The sequence below is a fragment of the Melopsittacus undulatus genome, chromosome 11 (genome assembly GCF_012275295.1).
Source record: "Melopsittacus undulatus isolate bMelUnd1 chromosome 11, bMelUnd1.mat.Z, whole genome shotgun sequence".
NCBI lineage: Eukaryota > Metazoa > Chordata > Aves > Psittaciformes > Psittaculidae > Melopsittacus > Melopsittacus undulatus.
In genome coordinates, this window is record NC_047537.1 from 18999596 (window position 1) to 19022788 (window position 23193).

The 23193-nt window shown below is 51.8% G+C and overlaps 3 protein-coding genes across 12 annotated transcripts in view; 2 read left to right on the forward strand and 1 right to left on the reverse strand.

Annotated features, from left to right (window-relative positions):
- Nucleotides 1-4988, reverse strand: part of TBC1D16 (TBC1 domain family member 16) — a 30702-nt gene extending 25714 nt beyond the window's left edge. For 6 of the 9 annotated variants that reach the window (XM_031046349.2, XM_031046348.2, XM_034067990.1 and 3 more), the window contains exon 1: nt 4575-4650. The gene's annotated coding sequence lies outside the window, so the exon portion shown is untranslated. Of the gene's footprint in view, nt 1-3096; nt 3118-4182; nt 4473-4574; nt 4651-4842 lie in introns of those variants that run through there. The other 3 variants (XM_034067989.1, XM_031046345.2, XM_031046346.2) reach the window with 3 other exon arrangements.
- CCDC40 (coiled-coil domain 40 molecular ruler complex subunit) lies at nt 4749-17052 on the forward strand. Of its 2 annotated transcripts, none has more exons than XM_013128314.3 (20): nt 4749-5074; nt 5178-5291; nt 5752-5856; nt 6248-6416; nt 6594-6748; nt 7247-7330; nt 7419-7638; nt 8479-8636; nt 9474-9596; nt 9961-10082; nt 10790-11033; nt 11139-11321; nt 12312-12557; nt 13271-13484; nt 13913-14082; nt 14205-14296; nt 14857-14977; nt 15626-15814; nt 15968-16126; nt 16712-17052. In XM_013128314.3, the coding sequence occupies exons 2-20, from the start codon at nt 5286-5288 to the stop codon at nt 16955-16957; spliced, it is 3006 nt and encodes a 1001-aa protein (XP_012983768.3). In that variant the 5' UTR covers nt 4749-5074; nt 5178-5285; the 3' UTR covers nt 16958-17052. The 2 variants fall into 2 exon arrangements, with proteins under 2 accessions (XP_012983768.3, XP_030902261.2); XM_031046401.2 differs by having other exon boundaries at nt 6248-6338.
- A 177-nt stretch (nt 17053-17229) lies between these two features.
- Nucleotides 17230-23104, forward strand: GAA (alpha glucosidase). Its single transcript, XM_034067782.1, has 19 exons — nt 17230-17601; nt 17688-17833; nt 18102-18267; nt 18609-18705; nt 18788-18907; nt 19050-19168; nt 19285-19416; nt 19543-19653; nt 19796-19909; nt 20021-20105; nt 20220-20337; nt 20650-20783; nt 20878-21029; nt 21147-21295; nt 21371-21512; nt 21716-21814; nt 21962-22126; nt 22490-22642; nt 22716-23104. Exons 1-19 carry the CDS (start codon nt 17230-17232, stop codon nt 22773-22775), a joined length of 2634 nt encoding a protein of 877 aa, XP_033923673.1. The 3' UTR covers nt 22776-23104.
- The last annotated feature ends 89 nt before the right edge of the window (nt 23105-23193 follow it).

Consider the following 23193-nt stretch of genomic DNA (forward strand, 5'->3'; position numbering starts at 1 on the left):
GGAAACCAGTGCTTCTCAAAGAGCAAAACGAAGGCTGCAAGGAAGGAAAGTAACTGTCCTGATTCTGACAGATTTGCCAATACAGAAGATTGCAAATGAGGCTGCCAAGTGGTTGACAGAGCCTTCATTAAAGGACAAACCATTGGTTTAACTGGCAATCACTGCATTTGTCAGCTTGAATCACAGCATAAGCAGCTCCTGCATTTCCATCTTTGCTGGAACTGGAGAGAGAAGTCTCATCCCTCCCACATCCTGTGCCCAGCAAGTGTTCAGGGTAAGATAATTACTTTGCAAGTCCTTTGCACTCATGTTGCCTTCTAGCACCAAACACACCATGTACCTTCATGTCTCAGCCCCCAGAACCAAATCCCACTGGAGCCATACGCTCATTCTTGTCCAGATCATGAAAAACCACAGCACTGTTTGAGGCTCTGGGTCACATCTTGGAGAAAGTCATTTGCCTCAACCACATTTAAAGAGCAGGTCACCTTTCCTCTCATTGCACTGCAAGAACACATAGCAAACTGCTGCAATTCCTCCCTCCCACCACCGAGTTACAACACACCCGTTTCAACACAGTGCTGAGGGACTCCATAGCAGTGATGTGGAGCAACCTATGCAGCATCAGAGGGCCTGAGCCTCCAGCACAGCTGAGGAGGGTACCACTGCCAGGCAGCGCAGTGTGTGTGCAGCTCTGCCCATTGCTGTCAAGCCCGGATATCCAGACCTTCAGCTGTGCCAGCTATTTCATGAGAGCTCTGAAAGCACTAAACCTGCAAAGGAGGAGGGTGGTACCCGGCCGCTTCCTCAGGAAGCGCCAGTGAGCTTTTCCTGCTAAGGACAGTAGATGGAGATGCAGGTATGAAAAGAGCTTGTGTGGTGCTTTCCTGTCACTCTCCAGGGGCTCTCAGAGCACAGCAGAGGTGCAGGATTCACTGCCAACAGAGGCAGCATTTAATTAGCTTTACCTAGCCCAGAAAGAACAAAGCCACAGGTAAAGATCAAAAGCTGCTCCCTGGAAAGCAGGAGGAATTTAAAGGGAAATACTGCTGTGATCCTGCAGAATACATGTTGCTCCAGCACTGCCCTGATGTGTGGTTAGACGGCGCTGCAGGTACATACACGGATACGTGTGCTGGGAAGAGGAAGCAACAGCAATGACAGCAGGTGAAGAATATGGTGTCCTGCCAGCACAGAAACTCAGCCTGTGGCATCTGACTTGCAAAAGAGCCATGCATCAGAAATCAGGGACAACTACAGTGCTGCAACCAAGCAGCCAAATATACTGGGTGATAGAAACATCACCAGCAAGACTGGAATTAATCCTCTTGCAGCAGTTAAGCTGTGGCAAGGAGTATGTAGTTTACTCATTCCAATAGCAGGGATAAAGGTGTGAAGAACAAGGCAACTTGGAGAGGCCATTTCCATCACTGAGGGGTTTCAAAGACTGGCTACAGAAATAGATAGATGATCCTAACAAGGACCAGATGATGGAGTGGACCTTTGAAGGTCATCAAGTCTATTTGTACAACCTCAAAGTCTCTGAAACAGCTTGTGAAGAAGGTACCTCTCTTTCCCAAAAGGCAAGAGTTCATACAACAGAAACCAACAAATAAAGAGACCAGGTCTGCAGAGTTTGCTCTATTCTCAGCCCTTTTTGTGTGGAACAATGTCTGTACATACAGGCCATGGGCCTGGAAAAGCAGGATTTGCTGCTCCCTCTTGAGTGAGCTTGGGAAGGCTGGTGAGATCTGCCCTGCTGCTCAGTCAGCAGTGAATTAGCACCATTCACAAAAAAAAGGTTCTCTCCTATTAATTTTCTATTTATGCCCTGATCTGAAGGGATCCTTTTCAATGTGGCAGAGACAACCCAGCTCCCCAGCAGCTCAGGCACTGAATTAGCTGAAAAGCTCTTGCTGAGTGCCAATATTTATTAAGCACACATACATTTTCCTCTCCCACACATCAACTGTCGCTGCTAAAAATCTTTGCTACAGCTACTGAGTCTGTTCACGCAGCCCTTGGCTGCTCTCCCAGGCAGTGCCAGCACTTCTCAGCTACACCAGAGCTCCCAAACGTGCTGGGAAGCCAGCTCCTGAAATCACCCCAGGAGCCTCTCCACAAGAGCCTGAGCAGTTCCAGCCAGCAGCAGCTCAAGTAACACTGGCTGCTCACCTCCCTCAGACATGCCCTTCTCCCAAACCCACCACCAACAAATGCTGTTTGCCTTGGCAGATCACACCCTCACCTTGGCACTCGCTGCTGGACCAAATGTTGCTGCCTCCGGTTGCACAAGATTCCTGTATTCTGGCACAGGAGGGCAATGCAGGGCTCCTGCACATTACAAAGCTGCCATGGAGCACACAAGGCAACAAGGCTCCTCTCACAAATGAGTTTAGCCCATAGAGGCAGATAACAGCAACACTTTGGGGTCGGCTGCTGCCAACAAGTCACACTGCTGAGCACTTGTCTGGTGCCTGGCAGAGGGTCCTGTGGCTCCAAGGACAAACTTGCTGTGTGAGTTTAATAGCTTTACAAGCAAAATAAACCCAGCTACAGGGCTCTTGAAGCGAAACATGAGACCTACAGCATGTCTGGGCGCAGAGGAGAAACATGAGCCGTCACACATCGGCACTGAAGTGAAGCATGAAATGCCTGAAGTAAGAAAAATGTAACAGTCTTTTGTCTTTTCTGCCCTTAACAACTTCAATTTGATGTTACATATTTAAGGAGTGCAGAGTCACTGCACCAGGGAGGTCTCTGACACTGCACAAGTTCCTGCCCCTTCCCCCCCTTGGGAAAAGCAGATGTGTCTATCTCTGGCGGTTCAAGCACAGGTTACAGTGTGCTGGAAGGCAGGGCAGGGACTGGAACCTGGGGTCAGGACTCACAGGTTTTTTCCAGTCCTCTGAATGGATTATCTGTGTGCCTCTCAGCACACATCTCTAGTACTCTAGGTATACATGAGAGCTGTGAAACAACCTTCCTTTTGTACTGCAATAACTCTTCATTACGGGGAAATAAAGCTTCCAGAACTACTAGCTATTAGCTGGAGCTATTTAAGATGACCTAGCCAAAGCAAGGAAAAAAGTTTACCATAGGGAACCATTCTGAAGCCATCCCATTGCATGGGGAGAATTATGTAGGTCACCAAAAAGTCTTTCATTCCTGAGCCGCTGGTGCAGCACATGGAGCGCAGAGGAAAGGCAGAGAACCAGCAGTCACCAGCCAGGGCTGGAATCCTGACAGGATTCAGCTCTGATCCCAGTCGCTTCAGTGGAACAGCTTCACTCAGATGTGTCTCAGCTGAGAAGGTAAAAAAGGGACAGCAGACTAAATACTGCAAGATTGTGACTCAGAGACAAAACGGGAAACCAAATGCTATGGTGGGAGCCTGCCTGCTGCTTCCAGCCACACCTGCTGAGGCAGAAAGAAAGCAAACAAGAAGCTTCACTCCCTCCAGCACCAGGAGCCAAACCACAACACACGCTTCTGTACAGGAAATTATTTGTGCCGTATGTCCCTCCATCTCCAGATTAAACATAATTTCATGTCACTTAACTGCAGTGCTTGTGCAGAAGGTAACTTTTTATGGCCTTTGATTCCCAATGCCCTGCAGCTGTGGCATGGTAACGCCCCCAGTACCAGATCCCCAGTAACAGCAGGTAAAGAATTCCCGGAACCTGGTATCACAGCTGAGCTGACGAACTAATTGCAAAGGTGTTTCTTAATACAACAGAAGCCAGAACAGGTGTCTCTGATGCTTTGAAAGAGTCACCTTTCCCCCTACCCCCCTTCCGTGCCTGCCGGACAACGCAACACTGCCCCATCCCAGCAAATCAGCGAAGTTACCACCAGAACAAGGACCAGCTTCTCTAAGCCCACAAACTTGAAGGAGCAAAAGAAGCAGCAAGCCCCAAATCTTCACCCTGAGCTGTCCTGGTCTCAACATTTCTACTGTTTTCTCTTAAAAGATATTTCATTTTTATTACTTCCTATTCAGAGTGGCAGCTGAGAACATAATACCTTTACAAGACAAGCTTCTAGTCTGAGAACCAAAAAGACAGGCAGACTTCAGAGAGGAAGAAGCAGAGTTATTTTAGTGTTAGCAGCACAGTGAGCAATATATCAACGCGTAATCCCTGCCCCGGAGCGCCTGAAGGCCACACATCAAATAATTACCAAGGATCCCAACATCCATCTTCATGTCTCCGCTGAACTCGGCAAAGGAAGAAATAGACAGCGGGGTGGTTTGGGAGCAGAGCCACCTCCCGAAGGGAAGGAACGGTGCCGGTAGCCGGGGCTGCCCGGAGCCGCTTCCCAGGAGCGGCAGGTGAAGTTTAAGGACTGTTTCTCATCCCGGCTTCACACCCCCTCCCCAGCGACCCTCGGGAAGACAACGGGAGAAGGAAATGGTGCATCACCGGGTGGGACACCGGGAGCCGCGGCCCCATGTGACAGCTCCACGCCTTTGGAGCGGCCGGCCCGGGCCAGCGCCGCAGTCAGAGCCGCGGCTCTGCCGCTCAAAGCTTCCGCACAGAGCGACCCCCCCTCCACAGCCCCGGTGCTTTTACCGGCAACGACGAGCCCAGGGGAAACTTCTGGCGGAGGCACGGGCCGGGCCGGACCGGACCGGACCAGCGCCCACCCCTGCACCGGCACCGCCGCCGCCCCGCTCCGCCCGGCCCAGCCCGGCAGGGGTGTGCCCGCCCGACGGCCCCGCCCCGCCCGCTCGCCGCCGGCGTGACCCGGGGCTGTACGGAGCTGCCTCAGGTGGGGCCGCCCCAGAGAAGGAAGGGCAAAGAGCGACCCGGGCACGCCCCGCCCGGCGCCCGGCGTTACCTGCTGCCCCGTACAGGGGCCGGCGCGGCCATGGCGGCCGGGACACAGCAGGCCTGGCCCCGGCCCGGCGGGCTGAGGTAGTGCGGCCCGTGCACACCCCCTGCCCCCAACGGCTGAGGTGGTGCGGCCCGAGTTCCCCCTCCGCGGGCTGTGATGGTGCGGCCCACAGCTATCACGTGACCAGGTGTTGACGCGTCGCCGGGCAACGGGAAGATGGTGGTGGCGGTGATGGGTGAGTGCGGAGCTGGGCCTGACCGGGGCCTGACCGGGGCCTGACCGGGGCCTGACCGGGGCCTGCGGCTCGGGCTCACTCTTTCTCCTGCCTCTGGTTGCAGGTACGGGCCAGCCCCGTGGATAAGGTTCCTGCTGCCGCAGCAGGGGAGTCTGGACTGGAATTAGACTCTACTGAGCAGGATATAATCCAAATTCCCCAGCATCTCACTATGGAGGTGATTTCCTTTGACACGTTTCTGCTGCAGACACCTTAAAAAGGAGGTTTTGCATGTTTCATAGATGCATATACTTGGTTCTTTTTTATTGGGCTGTGTTGGTGATAAGTTTTTTTCTTCCATTGCACAATACTTGAATTTGGCAAAAAGGATATGGAATAAAACAGTGTCTCTTTGAGCATTGCAAGCCGGAAGAGGTTATTTAATAAATCCCTAAGGGGCATTTATTTGTTTCACTAGACGTGAGCCAAAATCACATGAGATCATAGATGGTGTGCAGGACTCTGTCAGGGTCTGTCCTGTCTCCATCCTTGCTGTTTGACTGGTTTTGTGAATGAGATTAAAGTTCTAAATTGAACTCCTGTGCCCAGTTCTTACATTACTGTTACAATACTGTTAAACAAAGTGCAGCACTCCTTCTAGTGCTGCTGTTCTACTCTTTCCCTGTGTTGTGTGCTAGGCCATGGAAGCAGAGAAGGGGAAGGACAACGAAGAGTCTGTTCCTCTGGAGGATAAAGAAAAGGTGCTTCCCGCAGTAGAAGGAGAGGTCTCTGGAGCTACAGAAGTGAGACATTATAATATTATCTATGATCTTATTCACAGAACATATGACCAGTATTTGTAACTTCACATTCTGCTGGTGCAATTTTATTGCTGCAAACACAAAACCAATGAAAGCTGGGACAGAGAAGTAGTTAATTGGTCAAACACAAAGTATAGAAAAGCTCTGACAAACCTGGAGAGGTTCCCTTGTTGTGCTGTATATGTGCAAGGTTTTCTTAATGAAGAGTAACACAGCTTTGCCAATCTCTCTGTGAACTGATTTTAGAACAAGGCCTCTTGTTGATCCTTTCTCTGCATTGTTCATGTCTCCTGTTGACAAAAATAAGCAGACTTTTAGGGGCAAATAGGGTTAGATTGAAAAGCTGTTTCAGGTGCTGAGTTTTATGTTTCAGGAAAAATCTCCTGAGATGTTCTCAGACAAAGCAGAATGTGACAGTTCTCCTCCTGAGCGGGATGACATGGAGCAGCCAGTGACATACAGAGGTAACACTCCCCTTCCTGCAGGAGCTCCCCTGCAGGCATCTGCTTTGTTAGTGAAGCTGAGCAGCTGCCCAGATTCAGGTATCATTCAGTTCCTTATTGACAGCACAACACTTGATACCAGCTTTGAGCACAGTTCCTGGTTTTCTCCCTTTCTGATCATTGCTAACTCAACTGAAGGCCCAATACTATGAAATCTAAGCCTTTATCTTATTTTTGGGGGTGTGGGGTTCAGGTAACCAAGTTCTCTCTATTCAGGATCTGCCTTTGAGCAGTTTGGAGCACTTACTATTGAGCATGGTGACCAAAAACAGGAAGAGGAATGGCAGCAGCATGGGGCTGAGGAACATGAAATTCGCAGAAGTGAGAAAACCACAGAAGAAACAGAACTGGTTGTCTTGGATCCAGAACATGTGAGAAGCCCTCAAGTTTTGTCATACTCCTTTGCAGGCTTGAGATTTTTATTTGTCTAAAATGTGTGAGGTAAATTGCAAGCAGGGGCTTGGCTTTCTGCTAAAACTATGTGTTTAAAAATAGCTTTCACAAAAGTAGTGAGTGTGTCTGCTCCCTCTTAACCCCAGAGCTGCAGGTTCAGAAGTGAGCAATGGAAAGGGTAAATCTGATGCTCTTCAGGGCTCCTGAAAAAGCAGTACTTGCAGAGAGTGGATGGGTTCTCAGATGTAGCTCTTCTGATATGTTTCTGACTTTCAGATATTCTCAGTAGTCACTTTCTGATGTGAGCAAATACCCCCTATATAACCCTCCTCGCTTGCTGAGTGCAACTAAAATAAGTATGCGAGTGTCTAGGACAGAAAATAAGATGTTTTATTTAATAGTGGCAATAGCAGCAAGGTTTCTTCATAATTTATTCACACAAGTATGTTCAAGTTTATCAACATCATACTTTACAGCCTCTGATGAGAAGATTCCAGGCTGCTCTGAAGAATTACCTTACTAAGCAGATGGAAAAAGTGAACCTAGAGCTTCAGGAGCTGGTATGCAGCATCCTTTCTTTGCCCTCCTGCAGCAGCCCGTCCCTGTGCAAGCTGAAGTGAGAGAGCTGATTTCCTCTTGTGTTGGCAGAGGGCAGATACGAGGAAGTGCAAAGTACAGCGGGAAGAACTCGGGGTGGTTCTGTACAGAGCACAGCAGCAGTTGACCCATTTGCAGCTGGAGCTGGAGAAGAGCCAGGACCACCGTTCACGGTTGGCCGCAGTGCGCCAGCAGCTGGAAGAGGAACTGGAGGGCCTGAGGCTCACTTACAAGACCATGTGTCAGAACGCAGATGATGAACGCAGGAAAGGTGACTGAGGCGGTATTTCCTAATTCCGGTATTATAAGGAGAAATGAATTTGAATCTGAGGCAAGCATTGGGTTGAAAACCACAGTAAATTAAACAGGAATAATGCACTCACTGAAAAGTTTCACAGCTATTCCTAGTTAATTATATTCCCTCATATAAATTCTGTTGTTTCTAAGACTATGGTTTTATGTTGTAATTCTCAGAAGGTCTTTAGGACTAAAACTAAGTCCATTCCTGTTAGGTGGTTGTTCTGCAACTTAGCAGGGAAGAAATCCTATCAGTGTAATGTTTACCTGTGTCTCTGCAGGGGTGCGATGAGATTTCAAATGTCATTAGGGGTAGCCAGGAGTATGAGAGCCCCATCTATGTGGCAGCCCATTCCAGCCCCAGGATCAGACTTGGCTAATTCTTTTTGTGCTGCAGGCATTTGGATAGGAAACAGTAAAACAATTGCAATGGCAAGGATAGCAAAGCACTTAAATGATTGCCTGGAAAGTTTCTGAAGGTTATTGAAAAAAGTTAGGGAAGCATTGAACAGGCTGAGAAAGACACAGTTCTGGTTTGGGGCAGAGGAGTGGACTCCCAGCCTCCTGAGGCCTCTCTTTGATTTCCTGGGATTCATGTGCTAGGAGTCAAGGGAATCGCTTACCAATAATTTTAGCTTAGCTTGTGGAGCTATACTTCAAAGCTGATGCAAATCGTTATTTCGGGAAGGGCTGATTTACCTGGTGTGTGTGTGGTTTTGTTTTGGGTCCTTCTATATTCCTTTCCCTTTTATCACTCTTTAAAGTCTATCCTCCAAATGTGTTTCTCTAAACATTTTTTCTCCTGCCTCCTCAGTTTCTGCGATGCAGACCCAGGTTGAAAACCTCGCCTTGCGCCTCATCTACATGCAGAATATGGAAGAGAATATGCATCATAATATTTTACTTATGAAAAAGTCAACAAAGAAGGCTGAGGCAGAGAAGCTCCAGGCTGAGGTGGAAAAGAGAAAACAGGTACAGAGTAAAACTGTCTTTAAAGTAAATAACTAACTACAGATGACAGTGGTGGTGGTGGAGGATGCGCTGCCTTGCCAGAGGAAGGCTGCAGTGACTCAATCAGGGAACATCTGTGGGGATTTTTTGCTCAAATAATTGAAAAAAACCCAAACCCCACAGGCTTTTCTAAAACTGAGAATCCCCACCCCAAGATAGTGGTGCTGCCCAGAGGTTTTTGACGAGCCTTGTAACAGTCAGTCACCCTGCACTGAGGCAAAGGGGGTGTGGGAGAACAAAGATATTTAATGAAGAAGTTTCCTATGTTCAAGTCTCGAGAATTGTTCTGAGTCACAACGAGTTTCACAATGAAAAGCAAACTTTGAAGCTGAGCAGAGCTGATTGGTGGCCTGGAGCTCCCTCTGCTGCCTTCTGCCTGCAGCACGACGCAGGCTGAGGGTTACTAATGCAGAATTGGATGCAAACAGTTGAAATCAATGGATTTAGATGTTTCTTTAACAAAGGATTTAAAAACATAAATCATTAAGGTTCCCAGCTGCTGGGGAGGTGGCAAAATATAATGCATGCTTCAGACCTGAAGTATCAATTACTACTGCAAATAGAATAATAAAAAAAAACCAAACATCAAAACAGAAAAAAAGGTCTCATTCTGTTGAAAGTTGTCACTGCTGCATCCATGAGCCATTTGTGTAGGAATGGGAAAGTTTCAGCAGGAATCCAATCTAATCCAGTTGCCAATGGAACTCCTTTTCTAGCCTGTGTTATTCTTGCAGAATATAGTTCTTTAAGACTGGGATTATGTTACTCATCCTGAACTGTTTGGCTCTGACTCTTTAGGACTTTCTCCTAGACCGCTTAACCAGAAAAGCGTATCAACTCCAAGAACAGATTGCTCTGCTTGAAGCTCAGTTTGTGGCCCAGGCAGAGGACACAAAAGTAACTCGGCAAGCAGTAAATGAGGTAGGAGGGTGCTTTATGCACTTCTGGTTAGTATTTCCCTTTGGAAGGACCGTCCCCTTTGGCTCACACTCACGTGGTACATACAAAGTAGGCCAGAGCTGTATGGTTTGTTTCTGCTTGGAGGAATGAAAACTTCTTGGTTTTCCCTCTCCCCCCACCTTTGTCACTTCGAATTGCCAGTAAATCCCTTCCTCCTCCACCTTCTCAGCATTTTTCTTCCTGCAGACCTATGCTCTGTGGTCTGCTGTGACAGTAACCCAGACACACGTTAGCTGAAGCTGTTCCTGCCCAGGATATTATGAACAGAATTTGTTTTTTCAACACACTACAGATTCATCCCATCTACCAACTCTCTCTTCCCTAGGCTTGTATGGAGGTACAGACTATTAACACGGAGAAAAAGCGACTGATGAACTACTGGAATAGTAGCTTGGCTGGAATGAAGCAAAGAGATGAGGCCTATGTTGCCACACAGGAGCTGTTGAGGTAGGCTGTCTGAAAACAGTCCCAGGAGAAGTCTCAAGTAATCTGGACAAGAAGGATTCTAAAAGGAACAGTGTGTCTTTGTCAAGTTCATTAATGTAAGCGCAGGATATGTCAGTCAGAACAAGTCTGCTGCTCTAAAGCACATGATGAGGTTAAGGATAAGAAGCACACTTCTTTGTTATTATTTTCTTTATTCAAAACACAGCTCTCCCTTGAAATATGTGCACTATTTTAAGCTGTTTAGAGTTTTTCTATTCTGTTGTATTCCTTTAAAAGAGTTCCATCACCTTTGCAACATCTCTCAATCCAGAGAGTTCAACATCAAGAAGCATTTATCTGCCACTTTTGGTTAGGGCTTGTGATGGCTTTAGGAATCTTCAGGAAAACCTTCCTATTGTTGCCAAAGGAAGTATTTATTTGGTCTAGAATCTTAAAGCTTGACTGGTTCTCGAACAAACAATATGCTTTTACATGGTGGCATCCTGATAAGAATGGGAGGTGGTACATGTCTGTAGGAAAATGAATTCCATCTTTCAGTCATTTCCTTTTAAATCTTAATGCCTCCATCCGTCTTCTGATGATTCTGCACTGTCACAGCAAACTAGCCTTTATAAAGTTCTCCCTTCTTGGTTAGTTGTTGCTGCAATAGTATGTTCAGCACACAAATCAACCCCTGTGGTGATTTTCCATTCTCTTTGCCCCTCCAGCAAATACAGTCGCGACCTCAAGTCCCTAGAAATGGACATCCTTGACTGTAGCAAATCGATCAGGAAAGAGGAGGAGAAGAATGAGACGCTTGTCAGCACCCTGAGCCGGTCACAGAACCATGCCAGCACAACAAAGAAACTGATTGCCCAGTGCCTTTCAGCACAGGAGGCCCTGAAGATTGAATTTAGCACCTTTGATCGCATTCTGCATGAGACAGGGCAGGCCATCAATAGGACTAAGATGGTGAGAAGGGTCCATGAAAGAAGAATCTTTTAGAATTGGATACAGGTATTTAATACCCTTCCCCAAACAGTTGTAGTGATCCTGTCTGTCTTCCCTACTTTTTAGGATCAAGCTGCTCATCTGAATGAGTTGCTGCTGATCATTAAGGATATAGAGAAAGGAACCAAGGTCAAAGAGCAGATGGAGAATGAAATTGTGACAAAGCTTCAGGGCCAGCTGATATCCAACAAAGCCACAAAGCACTTCTCACAGCTGATTGCACAACTTCAGAGGAGAAAAACAGATCTGGTATGGTATCTCTCCCATTTGGGAGGGCAGGGGAAGGAAACTGCCCAGAGCAGTGTTTCTCAAGCATGTTTTGTCAGTCTCTTCATTCTGGTTTTCAGGTCTGCAATTGGAAATCCACTGAGTCTGTGACTCCAATTTGTTTCTTCCAGTGTCCTATTGCAAGATTCTGGTGTATGTGAAAGAGCTCAGCCAAAAGGGCCTGGCACATAACTTGCTATTCCTTCTTTACTTAAAAAAAGGGGCAGAATAATGAATTCTGGAAGTATTTACTATAAAGTATGACCAGTACTTCTGTGCTCCACATCAAACTAACTTAAATCTCTGTGCTCCATCACAGAATGCAGTATGAGGATTACAGGCCAGGGAACAGTCAAACCAGACCCACAGTTCTTTATGGCATGACGAGTTGCTCTCTTTGGGAGTGTACAATAGGTACAAATAGGAAAAGCTGGAAGCCTCAGTGTGGTATTTATCATACTGAACTGTGTAGGCTGGCACAAACACAACATGCTCACACTTCTACATTTCCATGTGCTACTTCAGCCTGCCCCTGGCTCTTTTAAATTGAGGGCATATCTTAAGTAACTGGAAGACTTCCAGGGTTGGCTTCCATTGTGAGAAATTGTTAGGTGGGGTGTGTGTATGTCAGGTATGGTGGAGAAGGAACAATATAGTAATGTCCTACTACTGTTAGCCAGATAGATTAGGCAAGGAAGATAACTGTAGAAGTGAAGAGTGTGGTCTGTTAAAGGGGGTTGGGATGTTTAGGCTCTTTAATACTTTCCAACAGCCTTATGGCAGAGATAAATAGTGTTATCTCCTGTTAACAGATGAGGAAACAAAGGTACAGAGAGGGTAAGTAGCTTGCTTACGGCTTGTAGTACAGACCTGGGAGTAGAATCTAGAACCTGTGTTTAGTAAGTGGGCATTGAAAATCACTGAGTTGCTGGTGGTGACAGTAATTTGTTTTCTGTCTGTTGATATTCCCAGGAGCTGCATTTTTCCAAGGCTGAGAATGATATGGCCCAGGTTATTCTGAACACAACTCATACCACCTGCAGGCTGGCAGTGCTCCAGAAAACACTTTGTGAGCTGGACAAGGAAATAAATAATATCCATAATCTGGTCAGCTGCAGGCAAAGAGAGATCGCAAAGCACAACCTCCTGGCTGAGAACAAGCGACGGGTCATCAGCCAATACAACAAGAGGTTGGAGGAGATTCTTTTCCAGCTGGGGGTATGTACTTTTCTGTTTCAGTCCCAACTTTGATTTTATTCTTTGTGGTGACCACAGTTCCTTGCTAAATGTAACTGATGTTGCTCACACCCACCAGGGATCTGCATTGTGAGTAAAAGCTGCAGTATTTAGTGTAAATGTTTACATTTGTCAAACAGTTCTTAAGGCATGAGAAGAGGAGGTGGCATTAGGGAATTGTGCAATGAGGGTGTGCCTGATGAAAATACTGAATGGCACCGATACTCTGGGAGTAAATAGGATCTCCTTATGGAATCTGCAAAGGCTGGCAAGGGGGAATGGAGTAGGTGGAGTGATTTAAGTCACTTGATGGTGGCCCCATTCAGGTGATACCCAGCTCTGTCCTTAGCACTGGGAGCCCTTTATGGATACAAGTGTGAAAATGGGTGCTATGGCATATACTCTGCAAACTTGTGTGTGTCCAGATTTACATGTTGGAAGAGCTTAAGAGTTTGCCACAGAGTTTGAGAACCTTTGGGACTTCTGTTGCATTTATTCCTGCAAGGTCAGGAATGATTGGTCCCATCCAGCTCATGGGAAATGAAGGCAGAAAGTAACTAACTGATAAATTAACAATATAGCTGTGAAATATTTAGTTGGCATCTCAGCAGCTGGATGGGCTTTCTGCAATGGTGCTATAAACAAGTGCTCCAGCAGTTTCTGCCTGATCTATCTCAAACCTTGCTCTTGTACAGGGGCAAGAATTGGGACCACTGGAAATTGAGATTAACAAGCTGAATAAGGAGATAGAAGAATGTAATTCTGAGGTGATGGCACTGCAGAAGAACTGGCTGAACCAGCAAAAAGAGCTGGTCAAGTTAACACATGAACAGGAGGAGCAAATAGCCTCTTTGGATATGTTAAAGAAACAGTTGACCATAATGCAGCAGAAGAAACTACGCACGGAAAGTAAGTAATTCTCCAGCTGTTCCTTAAGATATTCATCCCTGAAGGGAGGAAAAAGGGAATAAAGGCTTGCAGATGGGTGATGCTAGGCCTTTACCAAAGAGTTCTCTCTGTCCTCCTATACATGTGTGAGCAGTAACACCAGTGTCTCCAGTGCTATACCCTGGGTCTGTGAGCCAGGCAGCTTCTGCTGCTTTGTGTGTTATTTCCTATAATGATTGATCCTGCTGTCTGAACTGACCCTAGGGACCATGTCATGAGTTACACCTCTTTAAATCAAGTCTGCAAATAGTTGTAGGTAAATGTCTCTCGCAGTGATAGAACTTTCCTTGGCCAAAACCAACTGTGGTCTAATGGAAACCTGTCACCCCTTGGCTGTAGTCAGCCCAGTGCTCGAGGGAAGTTAAAGACATTTCTCTGTTCATCTGTAGATGAAATTCAGCAGGAAACAAAAGAACAGAAAGACATCGAACATCACATGAAGAGCATGTACAATGACTTGACAAAGTTGAATGTGTTGATCAACAAGAATAACAGCAGCTACAAGGAGCTGCAGTGTAGCAACATAATCACAGAGAATGAGTTCATACGCGCTCTCAAGGTACAGAGCGTGACATCTCATTTCCAGGCCTCAACCTCCTGTGCAGATTGGAGGCAAATAGTGATCCTGTCAAACTTCCTCAGTCTGACAATGTCCTGTTGTTTTATGCTTCCCCGATCTAGGAAGCAGAAAAAGAAGCAGTTGAGATGCAGGAGAGGCATAGTCAATTGTCTGAGGAGAAGGAAAGGCTCCTGAACAGCGTGGTGGAAGCAGAGTAGGTACCAGAGATCTTCCTGCTTTGTGCCACAGTCTTTGAACTTTTGTATCTGTGTCCATGCTACCAGCACCAGCAAATGTGCTTCTGTGCTCCTTGAGGAGGATGAAAGGGATTTAATTAATTTTTGAAAGACAGAAACTGAAAGATGCTTCAGTTAACTCTGGAACCAGCAAGAGCTGAAAGATGTTGGCTTTAACAATTCCAGCACACTTGCTTGTGCTGGATGTTGCCAAGATCTGTGTGGGAATCTGCATGCTGTCCCCCATACCAGTAGCTCAGAATGAGTGTGCCTCTCTGGGCAGTTAACTGGGGTCCAGCAGCCCCTTGACAGTCTGGGCATGCTTGTTTTTACAGTCTTCATACCATTTTCTGAGTAGTGGAGCTTCCTGTGTGCTCTCACACTGCTCTGCTCCTGCCCTTTTATATGTCCCATGCACAAATCCTCAGTTTCTGCTGAACCATTCAGCTATGTTCAGAGTGGCTTTCAGGACTGTGCACACAGAGAGCATCCTCCCTGTTGTTTACTAAGGCATCGCTTTCCCTTTCTGCCCTTGAAGGCATCAAATCATGCTATGGGAGAAAAAGATCCAGCTGACAAGAGAGATGCAAGCAGCAGTGGATTCTGTGACAGGGGAGGGCGAAATCTCAGCCATGAAAATAGAGATTCACAGGATGCAAGTAAGCCTTTGGGAAAGAGGGCTGAGGAGGGGAAGCTGCTCACAGCATATTCAGCTTTGGTGTGCTGACATTCAAGGCAGGAGGTGAGAAACAGGCTGGAGAGGTAGGATCTTCCAGGCTACAGCAGTATTGGAAATCTTAGCACCCTGCAGCCAATCTGAATTAAATGCACCCACCATGTGTGCCATGGCTGTGTCTGTGTGCTACATACCAGGCTGCAGCAGAGTGTGTTTAAAATGCTGTATGTGCCTCCTTCCTCTGTGACCCCAATTTATAAGCAAAGAAATGCTGATTACTAAACATTGCATCATCCTCATCACGGGTTAGGGGATTTTTCTCTCTTCTGGCAAAGCAACTGTTCCCTTGTGGTCTTGGGATGCTTCTGCTCTTCTGCTGCTGCTCTTGATAATGAGCAGTTGCAGTGAAGCAATTTGAAGGTTACTTTAGACAAGTTGATAATCCAGCCTTCTGCCTTCCAGATCCACACAGGGCAAATCAGGTCTGGATTTGAACAAATTTGGCTTGCCAACACTCACGTGTCACATGTATCTGGTTCATGCTGATGGGATGGGCCACACAAGAGACTTCAGTGAGGGGCCATTTGTACACAGTCATTTTCAGCCTGTTTTGTATCATGACAATTGGCAGGTCCGCTACAGCCAGCTGATGAAGCAACAGGAGAAGATGATTCGTGAGATGGAGGCATGTGTTTCTCGTAGAGAGGCAGTAACAGTTCGTGGAGAGGGGCAGAAGACTGCAGATAAGAAACGTTTCATCAAAAGCGACTTCCACCGCAAGAAAGAGGAGCTGAGGAAGAAGATCAGTGAGACCCAGAAGGTGAGCGAGAAGGGCAGGGCTGCGAGAGCTTGTGGGCTGTGGTCCGTATGTGCCTTGTCATTAGCACCAGCACAGGCGTTCTGGGAAGACAGCCAGGAATGGAGCTAAACTATGGAATCAGAACCTGCCATTTCCTTATCTTCCATTAACCAGAGTACTCAAGACTGTGACAAAACCATCCTGGAGCTGGAGAGCACCCAGGCCTCCCTTAGCGCTGCTGTTTCCCAGAAGCAGGAGGAGGTGTGCAGGCTGCAGGCAGAATCTGATGTCCTTGATTCAGATGCAGAACATCTTCGGAATGAGAAGCGATGGGTGAGCACATCCCCTTATGTGCAGCATGTGAGCCAAACAGAACCTGCTGCTTTCTTCTCTGGCCACCTCCCTGTCTCATCACCGCTCTGAACTGGGCACACTGGTGTGGGCTTTAGCAACACTTTTGGTGAACTGAGCACATTTTGAGGGCTAATGGTGGACCTGAATGGATGTTGCAGTTGTACTCTTGGCAAGGCAGCATTCACCTGGAGGGCATTGTTTCTATCTGGAAAATATCTAGTACCAGTTTTCCTGTAGGAGCACCAGCTGCCAGCTCCAAGGATGTGACACATCTGAGAGCCAGCTCCAGGTCTTGAATGAGCTCCCGTGAGGTTTTTGAGTTGGTGAAATCCTGTCCTAGCAAATTGCCTTGTATGCACGGGTGTTCCTCTGATTTATGGAGTTCTGTGACATGATGCTGCATCTGCAAGCCACAGAATGAGGCTGCTGTTTGGCTGTTAATGAGGGGCATTTCACAGTACTGGCCCTAAGCAGCCCTTCCAGTACACAACAGAATGGTTACAGCAGTCTCTTAGTTCTGTGTGCAGCCTGCTGTCAAAACCATTTCCTTTCTGCTTTCCTCAGAACCTTCTGGAGCTTGTGGCCCACCAGACCCGCCAGAAGCACCTGCAGGCTCTGAAGGAAGGGAAGTACAGTCCCCTCTGGTGCTCTGAGGAAGCCCGGAGGAAGGAGCAGCAGAAACTGCAGGCCCGGCTCCGCACCGTTCATGCCATCATCGGTCGGGTCCAGCAGGAGCATCCTGAGCACCAGGGGACTCTGCGGTGGCTCGGCCGGTGCGTGCAATCCAGGCTGACCCCGCAGGAAGCCTGAGCGGCCCCAGCACCGCCTCCTGGTGTTTGTAAAGAAAGAAAACCTGACTCAAGAACCACTTTGTTTGCTGCTTTGTACCTTCCACTTGTAACCACTTTCCCCTCTCCCCGAGCCAGCGGCGGCCCCGGCCTCGCTCCCTCCCCGGTGGCAGCACCTCCGGGGCGGGGAACGGGAGGGCGGAGGCGCTCGCCCGGTGCCGGTGTCGGTCCCGCCCCGGAGGCGGGGGCAGCGGTGACGCCTCCGGGCCCGCGAGCCTGCTGGGAGCCGGGGCCATGCCGGGGCCGGGGGCCGCCGCCGCGCTGCTGGCGCTGCTGGTGCCCGCCGCGGGGCTCGGCGCCGGGGCCGCCGTCTGCGATGTGCCCCCGGAGAGCCGGTTCGACTGCGGCCCCGAGCGGCTGCTGGCGCGGGAGGGCTGCGAGGCGCGGGGCTGCTGCTATGTGCCCGCCGACCCCGGCTCCGGCCCCGGCCCGCCGTGGTGCTTCTTCCCCCGCGGCTACCGCAGTTACCGGGCGGAGAACGTGACGGTCACGGGCAGCGGGTACACGGCCCGGCTCCGCCGCGTCGCCGCCAGCTTCCTGCCGGGGGACGTGGGCTGTCTGCGGCTGGACGTGCTGCTGGAGACCCCTGCCCGCCTGCGCTTCACGGTGCGCTCCCGTGCCCCGGTGCCTAATCCCGGTGTCCCGGTTCCCTGGTCCTGGTCCCCAACCGATCCCCTCTGTCTGCCTCGCAGCTGCGGGACCCGGCCCGGCAGCGCTATGAGGTGCCCTTGGACACGCCACGGGTGAGCGGGCGAGTGGCCACCACCCTCTATGGCGTGCAGATCAACGAGGAGCCCTTCGGTCTCGTCGTTTACCGACAGCGCGGTGGGCAGGTCCTGTAAGTTCCCATCCTGCTCTGGGCTTCCCAAAGGGATTTGGTATGGAAGTGGAACCTGACTCTGGTAAGGGAGGTGATGGGACACTGGTGCCGGCAGAAGGGTGGCAGCCAGAAGGTTTTGCTTTGTCTCCCCTTTGGTTCAGTGGCTGAGAAGGGAAGCAGGAATCCCAGATCTGAGCCAAAACCTGGTTTTGTTTCACACGGTGACAAGTATCTGTGTCCCTGCCTGGCGCTGGCTCCAGCTCCACGCTTCCCTCTCCCTTGGCAGGCTCAACACCACGGTAGCGCCGCTCTTCTTCGCAGACCAGTTCCTGCAGATCTCCACCTCCCTGCCCTCCCACTTCATCTCTGGGCTTGGGGAGCATCTGACGCCACTGGTACTTGACACAGCGTGGACCAGGGTTACCCTCTGGAATCGGGACATGGCACCCATGGTATGGAACAGGGCTGAGGGACAGGGAGCCGGCTCAGCTCTACTTGCAGGGGTGGCCCCGTGGCCTCTTGTCTTGTCCTTGGCTGGGGAAAGGTGTCCAGTTGAGCTGAGCTCAGCTCTGGATAAGCCCATGGGCCAGGCTTTGTCCTGCTGGGGCTCTGCAAGGCTCTGAAGCTGCAGTCCACGGCTCTTGCTCAGGGCAGAGCTTGGCCAGCTCAAGCAGTGTTTGGGGTTGCAGAGCCGAGGTTTGCACCCCAAGGTCTCCTGGCTGGAGGCAAGGGGCAGGTGGGTGCTGTGTTGGGGTCTTTGTTGGAGCCTCACCAGCACCGTGCTCTGCTCCAGCCCCAGGTCAACCTCTATGGCTCCCACCCTTTCTACCTGGGAATGGAGGACGATGGCTCTGCCCACGGTGTCTTTCTGCTGAACAGCAACGCGATGGGTGAGTCCTGTGGAGATGCTGGGCATGGGCTTGCTCCCGTCCCCATCCCCACCTTGTTCCTCCGGTGCTTGTGCTTCCCCAGACGTGCTCCTGCAGCCCAGCCCAGCCCTGACCTGGCGCACGACAGGCGGGATCCTGGATTTTTACGTGTTCCTGGGCCCCGACCCCAAGAGCGTGGTGCGGCAGTACCTGGATGTCGTCGGTAGGGCTGAGCTGTGGATTTGGGGCACGGGTGCTCCTGGGATGGCTGTGCTGGGAGCAGTGTGGTGGAGGTGGCTGCAGGGATCACGATGCCCGGCCATCCCTGAGCCCATCTGTCCATCACCTGCCCTCCCACCTTCCAGGGTTCCCCTTCATGCCCCCCTACTGGGGCCTGGGCTTCCACCTCTGCCGCTGGGGCTACTCCTCCACCGACATCACCCGGCAGGTCGTGGCCAACATGTCTGCAGCCCGCTTCCCTCAGGTACCTCTCTGCTGCTCCCCAGAGCCTCTGCTCCAGGGCAGCTGTGGGGGGCTCATGGGGACCCCCATGGGGAGGGGTCCCTGCTCCTCCCTGATCATCGGTGCCATCGTCTGCAGGATGTGCAGTGGAACGACCTGGATTATGCGGATGCCAAGAGGGATTTCACCTTCAACAAGAGAAGCTTTAAGGACTACCCAGAGATGGTGCAGGACTTCCACCGCCAAGGGCTGAGGTACATCATGATTGTGGTGAGTGACCCCCGGTTGTGCCATGGCTTCCAACTCCCCCCAAGGGCAGTGATGGAGCTTCCTCATAGGAGAGTGGAGGCTGTTCCCTGCCCTCGCTGATGAAGCCCTGGCTCTGTGCCCTGCCAGGATCCTGGGATCAGCAGCTCGGGGCCTCCTGGCACCTACAGGCCCTATGATGAGGGACTGAAGCGGGGCGTGTTCATCCGGAATGCCACGGGGCAGCCCCTCATTGGGAAGGTGAGTGCAGGGACGGGGCTTGTGTGGGGCAGCTGCAGCAGGACTGGGAGCTGGAGGGCACAGGGCAGGGGATGGCCCCAGTGCACGGTCAGTGGCACATGGGGGCTGTGGGGTTTTGCCTGTTGCTGCCTCCCTCCCGCAGGTCTGGCCGGGCCCAACGGTCTTCCCAGACTTCACCAACCCAGAGACTCGGGAGTGGTGGCACGATATGGTGAAGGACTTCCACGACCAGGTGCCCTTCGATGGCATGTGGATTGTGAGTGATCCCGGCAGAACCCCCGGCTGCAGCTCTCTGCATCCCACCCTGCATCCCTGCTGGGTCCCAGTGCTGCAGCAAGGACACCCCATCCTTTCCCTCCCGCCCCAGGACATGAACGAGCCATCGAACTTTGTGGAGGGCTCCCAGGACGGCTGCCCCAACAATAACCTGGAGCATCCCCCCTACGTGCCGGGTATGGGAGCAGCACCAGCCCCTGCCCAGGGTGGGAGCACCAGGAGGACCCCGGGGGATGCTCTGACCCCGAGCAGGCTCTGAGCTCACCCTCATCAGCACCTCTCCCATGTAGGCGTGTTTGGAGGACGCCTCCAAGCCGGGACCATCTGTGCTTCCAGCCAGCAGTACCTGTCCTCCCACTACAACCTGCACAGCCTCTATGGGCTGACCGAGGCCATCGCTTCCCATGAGTAAGCCTGTAGCTCCTGATGTCCAGGAGGAACTGATGCACATCCCAGGGGATGCCAGAGCTGGGAGAGAGGCTCCTTCTTAGTGGGCAGCTTGGGTATGGGGAATGTATTTGATGGGTAGATGAGGGTTTGGTTTGTAATGCGGTAATGGGTTGGGGGCTCACGTCTTGTGCGCTGTCCATATCACCTGCCCTATGGCCATGGTGGCACTGGGTGTCTGCCCTGGCACACGCCAGCCTTGTGCTGCTGCTGGGAGCTGCTGAGCCCATTTCCTGGCTGGGCAGTGCTGAGTGGGGCCCATCCTGCCTGCAGCGCACTGCTGAGGGTCCGGGGCACGCGCCCCTTCATCATCTCGCGCTCGACATTCGCTGGGCATGGGCGCTATGCAGGGCACTGGACCGGGGACGTCAGCAGTGAATGGGAGCAGCTCTACTACTCCATACCAGGTAGGCTGCAGGGCGCTGGGGCTCCATGTCCCCTGCACCTCTTCTGCAGGCTCCGTACCCCAGCACCCTGATGTCCTCTGTGCCTGCCCTGCAGAGGTGCTGCTCTTCAACCTCTTTGGGGTGCCTCTGGTGGGTGCTGACATCTGCGGCTTCGCGGGTGACACATCAGAGGAGCTGTGCGTGCGTTGGACCCAGCTGGGCACCTTCTACCCCTTCATGAGGAACCACAATGACCATGGTGCCCGGGTAAGCACTGGGACCCATCACCCCGTTGGGCAGCACGTGCTGCAGGGAGTCCACCCCGAGTCCCCAGCAGGCACCCGTGCACAGCCTGAGCATCCCCCTTTGTCCTCTCCCCTGCAGCCACAGGAGCCGTATGCCTTCAGCCCCGCTGCCCAGGCCGCCATGCGCAGCGCCCTGCACCTCCGCTACTCCCTCCTGCCCTTCCTCTACACCCTCTTCCACCGCGCTCACTCCGCCGGGGAGACGGTGGCGCGGCCCCTGTTCCTCGAGTGAGCGCAGTGCCCCTGGCCTGGGCGGGGGGTGAGGGTCTCCCGGTGCTGCACTGCCCTTCCCTCCTCGCCCAGGTTCCCCCAGGACCGCAACACGTGGGCTGTGGACCGGCAGCTGATGTGGGGCGCGGGGCTGCTCATCACACCCGTGCTGGAGCCCGGGCAGACCAAAGTCAGCGGCTACTTCCCAGCGGGGACGTGGTACAGCCTCGCAGGGGTGGGTGCTCCACTGCCATCCCCAGTGGCTGCACCAGGGCTTTGCTGCAGGGCCCCATGTGCATTCCTGTACCCCACCGCGGGTACCGGCCCCCCCCGGGCTGTGTTGAGGACTTGTACCTCACCCACCTTCCCTTGTGGCCATTTGAGGACCACAACATGGGGCATCAGTGCCCTGCACCTGCTCTTTTCGTTGTCATTTAGGACTCCACCATCCACAGCAAAGGGCAGTGGATCCTCCTGCCTGCTCCCCTGGACACCATCAACGTCCATGTCCGCGCAGGGCACATCCTGCCACTGCAGGTGAATCCCCTCTGCACTGCGGTGACAGGCATGGGGCACAACACTGACGCCAGAGTGGGTGCTGCCGAATGGGCCTGTGGTGTGCGGCTGGGCTGGGGCAGAGCTGCTGTGGCAGCACCTGGAGTTGAGCCTGGTCCTGTGCCCCAGGAGCCTGCATTCAACACTGCTGAGTCCCGCAAGAAGGGCATGGCCTTGGTGGTGGCGCTGACACCGGGCGGCTTCGCCAGGGGAGACCTGTTCTGGGATGATGGGGAGAGCTGGCAGAGCTTTGAGAGGGGTGACTACACCGAGCTCCTCTTCCTGGCCACGCATGTGAGCAATGGGGGTGTCTGGGCACGGGGCTTCACTGCCACATGTGGGTCCTGGTGCCCATGGCTCATGTGTGGCCATGGGCAGCACCGTGCCCTGGTGCAGCCAAGCTGGGTTGTGCCAAAAGTGCCAGACTGTGGCTACAGCACTGGTGGGGTCCAGGAGGTCCCTGTAGGAGCTTTAGGAAGGAAAGATGCTGTGCCAGGGACATGACTCTTTCTGCACCAGTAGTGCTGTGCAGCCTGGTAAATGGCTTTGCCACTCTCTGTGATGGCAGAGCAGCTGTCACCTCTGGCTGTGTGCCCTGCAGTGGGCTGGGTGCCTGTGGGACCCGGGAGCACGGTGATGGCCCAGCTGTCCCCGCAGGGCGCCGTGCTCAGCCAGCTCCTGCAGGCGAGTGCCCACCTCGATGGGGTCCTGCTGGAGGCTGTGACCGTGCTGGGTGTCACCAGCCCTCCCCGGCAAGTCCTGGCCAACGGTGCCCTCGTGGATGACTTCTCCTACCGCAGTGACACCCAGGCAAGTGCTGCCGGCCAGAGGCCTTGGGCTTCATCCCTGCTTCTCCCTGTGCTGACTCTTCCTTCTCCCCCAGGTGCTGAGAGTCCCAGTGTCGCTGCCCATGTGGGAGCAGTTTGTGATCAATTGGTCCTGAGCTGCTGCTGGATGCATCAAGCTGCTCCCTCCTGCTCTGGGGCCAAATCCATCCCATACAATGCAGCTCTTGGGTTTTGGCTTCCTTCCTGGCTAACAGGAGTTATCAGGGTTTAGACTGGAGTTGCACTGGGGGTCCTTGCACACCCCCGGGGATAGGGGAACCCTCATCTTCTGCAAAACAGGGGAAAAAGACCCAAGTGCCTTGGGAGCCAGCAGCACTGTTCAGTGCTGTGCGGGTGAGCTGTCCGGGAGCTCTGGCTGTGCTTTGGGGGAGTGGGATCTGCACAGGGGGCAAGGGAGCTGTAATAAAGCTGCTGTTTGCTGGGAGCAGCCCAGTTCCTGTCTGTGCCCCTCTGCTGCTGCCTGCCCTGGCTCAGCACCCCCTGGCATCCCTGCCTGGAAGCTGATGGGGACAT

Bases quoted from the DNA above. Each gene is read 5' to 3' on its own strand.
- CCDC40 (XM_013128314.3), top strand. The intron at 6,417-6,593 runs GTATCATTCAGT...CTCTCTATTCAG, and splicing joins GAGCAGCTGCCCAGATTCAG to GATCTGCCTTTGAGCAGTTT. The intron at 10,083-10,789 runs GTAGGCTGTCTG...TTGCCCCTCCAG, and splicing joins GCCACACAGGAGCTGTTGAG to CAAATACAGTCGCGACCTCA.
- GAA (XM_034067782.1), top strand. From the start codon at position 17,230: ATGCCGGGGCCGGGGGCCGCCGCCGCGCTGCTGGCGCTGCTGGTGCCC. The intron at 17,834-18,101 runs GTAAGTTCCCAT...CTCCCTTGGCAG, and splicing joins CAGCGCGGTGGGCAGGTCCT to GCTCAACACCACGGTAGCGC. The intron at 19,417-19,542 runs GTGAGTGACCCC...GTGCCCTGCCAG, and splicing joins TGAGGTACATCATGATTGTG to GATCCTGGGATCAGCAGCTC.